Source organism: Diachasma alloeum, unplaced genomic scaffold (assembly GCF_001412515.2).
Source record: "Diachasma alloeum isolate Michigan unplaced genomic scaffold, Dall2.0 Dall_scaffold_00328, whole genome shotgun sequence".
Lineage (NCBI taxonomy): Eukaryota > Metazoa > Arthropoda > Insecta > Hymenoptera > Braconidae > Diachasma > Diachasma alloeum.
The window spans coordinates 472,825-483,236 of NW_021680467.1; the positions used below are offsets into that span (position 1 = coordinate 472,825).

Sequence of the window (10,412 nt, forward strand, 5' to 3'; positions counted from 1 at the left end):
TCCCAGCGTTGATTGCCAGTTGTTGGCCAGGCTCAATTAAACATTACTTAATTACATGAATATGATAATATGGGTGATTGAAATACAAGTAATTTAATATTACTCCTCAGCATTCGTAATAGGTTCAACGAGGAAAAAAAGTCAATACCGGTATGCGACTGGTGCCGCACTGGCTGCCAAACTGTTCATGGCAATTATCAATACCAATGTCCGGCCAAGGCTGGGCCAGATCTGTCAACCAAGGCTCGGTTACCCGCCCTTCTCCCGAGACTCAAGCCCTGGTCCCCAGGGATGGCCGAACCTCGGTCCAAGCCTGGGCGCCCAGACTTGGCAAGCCCAGGCTTGTGCCAGGCTTGGCCCGTTTCTCCAACACTGGCATTTCGTACGTGGGTCGCTCCGCATATCTTTCAATGAATTTTTCCTTGGCGTGATACATAGAAAAATTCTAGATTTTTACGTGAATAAAACCTATCCTACAATAGAGAAATTGCATAAGACTTTGAAAGAAGATGTTCCCGATTTTTCTAATATCAGTGACACAACATTATGGCGTATAATTAAAAAAATGAATTTTAAATACAAAGCATATAATCGGAAACTCGTCCTCATGGTGAGTCGAGAAATTGCACGAAAACGTCAGGAGTATTCAACTCAAATGAAAAAATATGGAGACGCGGGGTATAAAATTTTTTTCACTGATGAAACGTGGTGTGGAGGTAATCATACCAAAAAAATTGGGTAGGTAGAAAATACATCATTCGAGAAAAATATAGATAATTTTGATTTTTAGCGCTCGCGAGTACAGCACATAACTTCTATTCGAGGAGGATTTTTAGTTCCATCTGGTGCAGGCAAGAGGGTGATTAAAACTCATAGTGGGAGTGAAGATGGTTTTTTAGAAGGGGGCATGGATTGTTTCGTTGGAAAAAAGATAGGGATTATCATAATGAAATGAATTCAGAGCATTACACAGAGTGGTTCACTAAGACCCTAACACTTCTGCCGCCGAAATCGGTAATCGTCATTGATTTAGCACCATATCATACTACACTCGACCCCGAAAAACGTAATCCAACTAAAGCGTGGGCAAAAGCCGCCATAATTCGATGGTTAATTAAAAGAAATGTGTCATTGCCACAGGATGTGACTTCCTTTGAAACATTAACGAAAGTTGAACTCTATGATTTAGCTAAGCTGCGTTTTTTCCAAAGTCTTATCTTTTGGATAAAATAGCCAAGGAAAAGGGCGTAAAATTATTGTGGCTTCCCGTTGCTCATTGCGAGTTCAATGCTATTGAGCTGATACGGGCGAATGTGAAAAGTCAAGTTGCTCTTCAAAATAATACTTTCAAAGTCAATGACGTGTGCCGATCATGTAAGAATGCTATGGATTCAGTGTCGAAAGAATTGTGGAAAAAATATGTGAAGCATGTTCAGAATTTAGAGGATAAATATCGCAAAAAAGAGCATAATAACTATGCATGTGGAACCATTCATTATTCACGTAAGTGACGATGACTCTGATTCGGAGTAAACACTTTCTTTTTCAAGTTCAAATTCAGAATGAATGGAGTCTTCAGCAAAAACATTCTTTATTCCACAGGGATTCAATATGTCGGCCCTTTTCAGGGCCTCCAATTATTCAAACGTAAAGAACTCATTTTCGTGAGAAGGCCCGGTAAACCGCGATTCTAACCTCGCTTCGCTCGGTTAGATAGCGGTTTACGGGCCTTCTAACGAAAAATTGCATTCATCACACGGTCCAAAAGTATTTTCTGACGAATGTGATTATAGGCCTCGCCTTCGGCTCGGCCTGCAAAGCCACATTCGTCAGAAAATACTTTGTGGACCTTGTGATGAAAATAACTATTATGCGAATGAAATAAATAAATTGATTGATAATGCGGTTGATGAGATGGCCATTGTATAAAATAGGCGATCTTCTATGGATACATAATTTTTGTTTGCTTTTATTAACAATCCATGGTTATTAATGATTTCCCAATATTGACTGAATAAATCCCATTTAGAATGAATATTTTCCCCAGGGACCCAGAATTCCTTCAATCGCCCCTAGAGTAGGTAGAAAAAGGCACATGTGGAAAGGATTTTCCGGGGCCGTATTGTAAAATCTGGAAGGTAACCGTATTGTAAAATCATTACGGGGTTAGGCCACTCTAGTTATTTCGAAAAATCGATTTTTTTAAATTCTTTTAAATGGTCCCTTAGGACCTCAAAAATGAGATCCCAAAAGATTATGGCCGGAAAAAATCTCTAAGTATTCAATTTTCGAATTTTAGTACAAGGCTGCACGGTCCGCGGCGAATTCCTTTTGTGAGCGCTACCGGGGGAGGTACTTTGGGGGTACTTTGGGGGACTAGAGCAGGTATACGGCAAATGTAAACAACAATAACAACAACAATGAAACAAAAATAACAATCAATAATAACAATGAACAATAATGAAAGCTTCAATTCGACTGTGTGGGCATTGGCCCCAAAATCTACTTCTAGTGGTAAAACTGTGTTGGTTTTCATCAATTTTGCATATGATGGAAGCAATGAACTTAGAAATCGGCCCGAACAGCTACGAAATGTGCCTGGAGATCGACAAACAGCGCATAAAGCTTGCAGAAAGATCGCTGTCTGAAGCTGTAAAAGAGTCAAGGATCGCTTTAAGATCACATAGAAAGGAAATAGAAGATCAGGACACTAATCTAGAAGGCCAATTGTATGGTGCAGGCATCGCAGATTAAAGGTATTGCAAAATTATTCATGATTTTCTACTACTTAAAACTTTAAACGCGTTTATCTCAAAACTACATTTTTCAAGTTGGCCAGACACATAACTCAAACAATTTCCAATTGATTCACTTGAAATTTTGACTATATCTTTAAAAATATATTGTCTAAAGAAGTACGTAGAATTTTTTTTATATTGCATTGTTCATTTGTTACTAACAATTTTCTGACAATTTTTTTAATTTTGTACCTTTTACTTTAGAAGTGCGCCATTTGGCCAAAAATCAATATATCAAAAAAATCCTACGTACTTCTCTAGCTATTCTTATGTATAATCAAAAAAACTTCAGTGACTCATCATAATTCAAAATTTACAGGAGCTGTTTGTTCGCCCGTGGACCCTCCAAAAACAGAGACGTCATCGGAAAAACGCTGCGCAGCCGCCATTTTGAAATTAATCGCTCTAAAAAAATTATTGTATACAATCAATGATATGTATAATAAACACGTTTTCTTGTAATCTCGATTTATTTTATAGCTGTGCTGAAAAAAAATCACAAAAAAACCTATTTTTTTGTCGACTAGAGTGGCCTAACCCCTTAAGATTTGTGGCTAACGTCATAGTATCTTTCCCGGAAAAATTCAATAATTATTGTAAGATATTCGGAACATTTTGCATGTTGAAAAACAATCGGGATGAATTCCGTTTTTTATTCTATATCAGAGGATATTTTTTTCATTCCAATTGGGTATTTCCTATTAAAGATAGCCTCATGCGATATTTTCATTAAAAAACAAATTATTAGTGGAAAAATGATTTTTTTTTCACAATCCATTTCTTGAATCTTTGAGCTATCATCTAAAAAATTGAGATAATTTTGAAGATTAGAAGAAGATTGTGAAGATTCCTGGACGTAAGTATACGGTTTGTGGGTCGACATATCGCACGGAATAGAAGTCGGTGTAGTGGGGACGTAACGACCACAAATTGTATGACGCACAAGTAAGTGAAGTACGTCAATAGGCAGGTGGAGAAGACTCGTGCTCCAGTGAAATTATTGTCACACTGGCGAGTTACAGAGCCAAGCTGGTTACTACGCTTCGTTTTTAACTCGTCTCTCCCAGTTGTATGAGCTTAATGCTCACCCTTTCGTACCTTGCCAGTGGCAATTATTTCGTGACATAACTTTATAAAGAATGATTGTGAACGCATTTATTGTAATTAATTTGGTCCAATTGATTGACGTGTTAAGGGAAAATGCACTGAATAATTAAAAACCAAGAAAAAGTTTTGTTTGGTTCTTACTGAGAAGTAGAAATTTTTGAAAAATACAAAGAAATGAAAAAGGAAGCCAAGTCGGCAATGTCGAATAAACGAAAATAGTGCACAATCAGATTTCTATAAGAGAAATTGTTTCAAATCGAATGAGGATTTTAAAAAAATTGTTGATGAAATAAAAAATTAGTAGAAGGAGGACCAACGTCCTTGGCGCGGATCAGCAGATGGAAAATTAGATTGATACTAGACAATGAGTTGAAAAACTCCGCGCCAAGACCGTTGGTCCTCCTACTAATTTTTTATTTCATCAAGAATTTTTTTAATATCCTCATTCGATTTGAAATAATTTCTCTTATAGAAATCTGATTGTGCACTATTTTCGTTTATTCGACATTGCTGACTTGGCTTCCGTTTTCATTTCTTTGTATTTTTCAAAAATTTCTACTTCCCAGTAAGAACCAAACAAAACTTTTTCTTGGCGCAGTTTTTTTACAAAAACATTTATTTTCTATTTTTAGGGACATTTCATTATTTTTTTCAAAGTAAACAAGGAATCGTTTTCATATCCTGTAAATTTTTTCATTTTCAATTCAATTCGGCTTATTTATTTTTCACACGATAAATCATGTTTCCAATTAACAATTGAAGTAAAACAAATAGTTCTATTCCACAGTCGTTATTTGCACCGACTTTTAATTATTTATTCATTCAAGATTTTCCGACTGAATTTGCTCCTTCGAGAATTCATTTGTGCACGAAACTCGAGTGAAAAATATCTGTGGAATTCATCATTCGTGCACCATATTCAATTTGTAAATTCCCGGGCTTCCCTCCTTGGTGCGTGTGATTGTATTACACTGCTACCAATTCCGTAACAAAAAAAATGATAGGAGTTGATGTGAAATGCGAGAATGTGCATATGAAGTCGTTGCTATGCGCGTATTTTTTTAAATATTGCTTCGAACAAAAAAAATGTTACATCAATGAGAAGCTTGTGGCCAATTTATATAATGTAACTAAGAGTATTTTTCATGTAGCTCGTCACGTTTGTATTTTATTTGATGGATATGATTCGTAGGTAGTGGAGGGGGTAGTTGCTTCGTATATAGATACACGGCAGCGGTCGGTCTGATGTTTTGTACAATCGGAGCTAAAACTTTTCTTGGCCGATACGCTGCCGCGGATCTCGATTTGTGGTTTGCGATGCTTCAGGAATTGGTGAATCTAATGATGACGTCTGTTGCGTACTGGATCTGTCACTTTTGACTGACTTTCGGGGTTTTCGCGACATCTGTCGGGGTCCACCCTAGTTTGCATATTAGTTATCGACGCGATTAAGCGTTTTTCGTTGAATTGTCGTGATTTATTCAGTATTCATTAGAGTCGCATCGAGTGTGTACAGTCCGCTCTAGTTATTAACGGGGCTGGTTAATTATCAGCATTTAAAATTATATCGATTCTGGACGGGAATACTCTTCTGTATTAGTTAACTTATTGCAGTGATTCAAGGTCTGTGTCTATGACATTTCGTCTGTGTTCGTGTCTATTTAGTTAACCCTCTATCCGGACTCAGCGTTCTTGCATCCCATTCGGGGACCCAACAATGTCCGATTTTTATGACTATGGTAATCAATGAATTAATCAGGGTGAATTTTGAAGTTAATTGGATTGAATAGACTGAATTGTTTTTATTGTAATGTAACACAATGGATGCCAGTGAAACGATATACGGTGTAATAAAACTTATACGCTGAACAGCGACAATAGTGATCACGCGGGCAGCGTGCGGCTCTGGCGGCCGTCCAAGCTAAGCAGCGTTCAGACTGGGTGGTACTCGGATGACCTGCTGCTTAGCTCTATTTCCTCGTGTTGATCTGCCGCCGTCAGGCGCGAATGTAGAGATCTGCTCTATGCATTGAGTCAGCGTGACAGATGGGCACAATACGGCCCTGTAACATCGGCCGTCTGTAAGACTGGGGTTTTCCATGGTTTCCCTTGCAGCCCTAACCCCAATGGAATGCAGTTGGGTAAAGAGTAAGACATCCTACAGTGAAGCAGATTTGGGGGAGGGGGGATAATAAGTGAAAGACCAAAAGGTCATACACGTCGGAATAAAGACAAAATAAAAGGAAATAAATAAAACCGACGACGGTGGCCGAAGTACGGCTTTGGCGCAAATTAGGATTTTTAATTTTTTGGAAACCGTTGAACGGGAGTCTAGACACCGGAAATAATCGAGATTGAATGTTTGGGGAACATTCTCCGATGGTATCCGATCGATGGACGTTCATGTCGACCAAGGTTTTCCATGGTTTCCCTTGGCCACCAGGAGAGTCTATACATGGAGTACAGTTCCTGGGGTACAATGCGACATGGTGGGAGAGGAAGTCGGCCCATGATACCGCAATAAGGGGTGGGGGGTGGAATGGGACCGTAAAAAGCCTAATCGGCTATATGGCAATGGAAGAAAAATTAATAAATAAATCTATCTATTCTATTTATCTGTCCATAGATGAATAAATCTATAGACACAACTTCATTTGTTATCACCATTTTGAATTGTGTAATGCGTATTTGAAATGAAAATATTAGGTGTGTGACTTAATTTTTACAGATTTTTCAAGAAATTTATTTAATATAAAGAAATAGTTCGTTGTTCTTTAGAACAACGAACTTAATCTTGGAAATATTGTCCATCGTTGTCTATGACCTTGCGCCACCTCTCAGGTAACATTCGAATGCCGTCGCGAAAGAAACTTGCAGGCTTCGAGGCGACAAAGTCATCGACGAATTTACGCACATCGTCCAGAGTTTTAAACTGTTTATCCACTAAGGCGTGCTGCATGGACCGGAACAAGTGATAGTCGGATGGGGCCAAGTCTGGTGAATATGCCGCGTGCGGGAGAACTTCCCATCCCAAGTTTAAGAGGGTCTTCTGAGTCGCGCGAGCAACGTGAGGTCGAGCATTGTCATACAGCAGTATGACTTGTCTGCTTCCTTGCCCAGTAAATGGCCTTTTCCGATCAAGTTCTTCGTTCAGTTTGTTCAGTTGTCGGCTGTAGCGTTCCGCAGTCACCGTCTGACCTGTTTCCAGGAGTTCGTAATAAAGTACACCCTTCATGTCCCACCATATACACAGGAGAATCTTCTTTAAGTGAATGTTCTATTTCGGCGTCGATGTACTGGATTGTCCGGGATCTACCCACGACTTCTTACGTTTGGAATTCTCGTAAAAAATATACTTTTCATCACCCGTCACAATTCTCCACAAGAAGTCCTTTTTTTGTTGCCGGGCAAGCAGTGAAAGGCACGTGTTCATACGTTGACCTAGGTTGTGTTCGGTCAACACATGTGAGACCCACCTTCCAAGTTTTTGGATTTTTCCCATTTGACGCAAACGCTTAGAAATAGCTGTTCTGGTGACTCCTAACTGAGCTGCAAATTCTTGTTGCGTTTGCGTTGAGTCTTCATCCAGTAGAGCTTGCAATTCCGCATCTGTAAACTGTCGAGGCTGTCCAGGAGGCGGCTGGTCACTCAGATCGAAATCACCACTTCTAAAGGGTTTGTACCAATAATGACACGTTTCATAAGATACAACGTCGGCACCAAGAACACTACACATTGATTCCCGTGCTTCAGAAGCATTTGTTCCTTATTGGAATTCGTATAAAATGCAGTGCCGAATGTGCTGTTTAGCAGTTGCCATCGTAAACTCTGCTATTCTGAAAGGTTATGTAACTTACATAGACTTGTCGTTCTGTGTTCTGAAACCTTTTGTCCGATCCTTTCAAAACCAGAAGAGACCGCGAATATATTTCTATTTTAAATATAATTTTAAGCTCGAAGAAAAAATCTGTAAAAATTAAGTCACACACCTAATATTTCAAAAAAATCTTACGAAAATTATATCAACATCTTTTATGTGGTCCCTAGCTGGGAAAATAAAGGGCACTCAACTATACTCGTGGGGTACTGGTGTTGCTCATGATTTAAATGATTACAAGAATTTGGTAATCACTTTTTTGGTCAGTGGTAATCCATGAAACTACTATTCATTGTTATAATAGTCCCAATCACGTTATGTTCTGTAATCATCGTAAAACTTAATTCTTCGGTGAACTTCTCGATATACCGTTTAATAAGTTTTCACGTCCGATGTATATAAAATATTACCCGATCGACAATACACGTACTGAGGGGGTAATAAAGTGTGAAAGTAAAAATAACAAAACGAACACTTGATCTCATCAAGACCAGATCAAGTCTTAGGCTTGCTTGAAACAGTTTCCACTCGGGATGGCGCCCGATTCTTATAAAAATTTTGAGATAAGTTGCTTCTAAATGACTCGGAAACTAATGGCGTTAAAAGAAATTTTCGAGAATTATTCTTCTGCAATTTTCGTGCTACCGCACAGAAGAAAAAAAAACAAGTTAGTGATTCTGAGGAACTCATGGTTCTAGAAGGGATTGTATCCAGAATAGGAAACTGATTGGTTGATTTCAGAGCGAAAATCCATAAAATTCAAACCCAAAACCGACTCATTTCAAGTGAGACAAGATCATAAACTATGAACCGTCGGTTTCTTGATTGAAGAGCCTTGGGTTCACATAGTAATAACTATTGCAATTTCTAACTAAGAACATCCCGAAAGGGATAATGAAGGAGAATTCAATAGTTAATTCCGTCAATGAGTTAGGGGATGTATTTGGAATCGTAAAGGATACATAAATCCGAATAGATCGTTTTAGAACAGGAAAACTCATCAATTCAAGAATGAGAATCTTTTCAATCTGAGAAATCGGACGAGCTTAATCCGAGTATACTGAAACGCACACGCCGAGAACTCAAAAGTCTGAATTCCAGAACCAAGAATTGCTAAAAATAAGAGAAAATGTGACTCAATATGAGTAAAATTACACATGGTTATTATTATCAGTAGATTCAAAAAACAATTACTGAGAATTAGAACTAGAATTTCTATCCGCTGTGTGCTGAGATTAAAATAAAAGCAATAAATAATTAAAAGGGTCAGAAGTGGTTCCAAAGGTCATGAAACGTAGAGAAATGCTTAAATTTCCACATTCGATTTTCGGGGTCATTACAATAACTTCCTCCCTTCGGGTCGGGAAGTTAAAAAAAAGAAATGAATAATTATATCACAAATATGTGTTTTTGATTTCTTTATAGAGCCTGATGAAGCTAAAATATATATATTTTTGCGAAACGTCGCATCCTTGACAATTAGAACAGTGTTTTTATTTCTCCAAAAATCCCTGTTACTTGAATTAATTTACATTTCTTGCAGATGAATACGTTCATTGATAAACCTCATTGTTTCCAAAATATTTTAAAAATAAGTTGCTCGTACATATTATGCTCATAAATATATTCATGTTGTGAAATTTACTCCCATTGACTACTTAAATTTACGTGAATGATAAGACAATTTTTTACAATTAATTAGCTCTGTTATGAAAACTGTTTTTAAGATAATAATTTACGTTAAAGAAAAAAATCATACCTTCCAAGAATTTTGGAGACACAACCATTGCTGACTTGCAGTATCCTCGATATGTCACACGGTCTCGCCCCACTATGTGCCAATTCTACAATCTTTTGCCTCGTTGAATCCGGCAATGGTCGGCCATTGACGTAAACACCACCAAGCTGGTTGACCCCACTGTGTCCTGCAGCCGAGCACCCAAATATTGAGTTCTGACCGACCATAGAACCCCCGCCAATACCGCCCCCGTGCATCAAATCCTCCTCTGTGAAAATCAGAATTATACAGTTTAATCTGATCGTTTAGGCGGAATTTACCAATGGTAAGCACATTTCAAACTATCCCCGTGTTTCCCACCTCTCAAAAACGTGACTGTCGGTCAACATTACCAGTCAACTTGTGCAGATAATCGTGGTGGTATTAATTAACGAGTCATGTGACCTATTAATCAATAGATTCTGTCCAGCTTTGATGACTCGATTTCTTCCCTCCATTGAATTTTTTTTTCCTATTTCAATTTATCTTTCACTCTCACTCCAACTTTTGACGAGTCCTTTGTGGAATGTGGACAGGTAATTGAATGAAAAATTTACCGTTATCTGAAGTTCCATTTCTCCTCAAAAAACTTTCTTATCAAAAAATCAAAAGTTCTTGAGGAATTTATCCGATCAATTTTGAGGCTGAATACGATTGATTCAATATTTCAGTGCATTTGCTTTGCAAATACCTTTGGCAGGAAAAGGTTCAGGAAAGTTACGCATGAAACATTCTTTATGGAAAGGTTAATGGACCGAGATGTTTTTGATAAGTCTCTAAACCTTCTTCTTTTCCTAAATGATTGCAAAAGTGCTCTCGGTTATGAAAATTTTCAAAATGTAGAAAAAAAAAC

General features: G+C 38.0%; 1 protein-coding gene across 1 annotated transcript in view; it reads right to left on the reverse strand.

The window, feature by feature from the left end:
- Positions 1-9,909, reverse strand: part of LOC107040375 (paired box protein Pax-6) — a 91,866-nt gene extending 81,957 nt beyond the window's left edge. The window contains exons 1-2 of the mRNA XM_029126254.1: positions 9,881-9,909; positions 9,542-9,817 (exon numbers count right to left, since the gene is read on the reverse strand). Coding sequence (XP_028982087.1) covers positions 9,542-9,817; positions 9,881-9,909 — 305 coding nt within the window. The remainder of the gene's footprint in view (positions 1-9,541; positions 9,818-9,880) is intronic.
- Between the last annotated feature and the right edge of the window lie 503 nt (positions 9,910-10,412).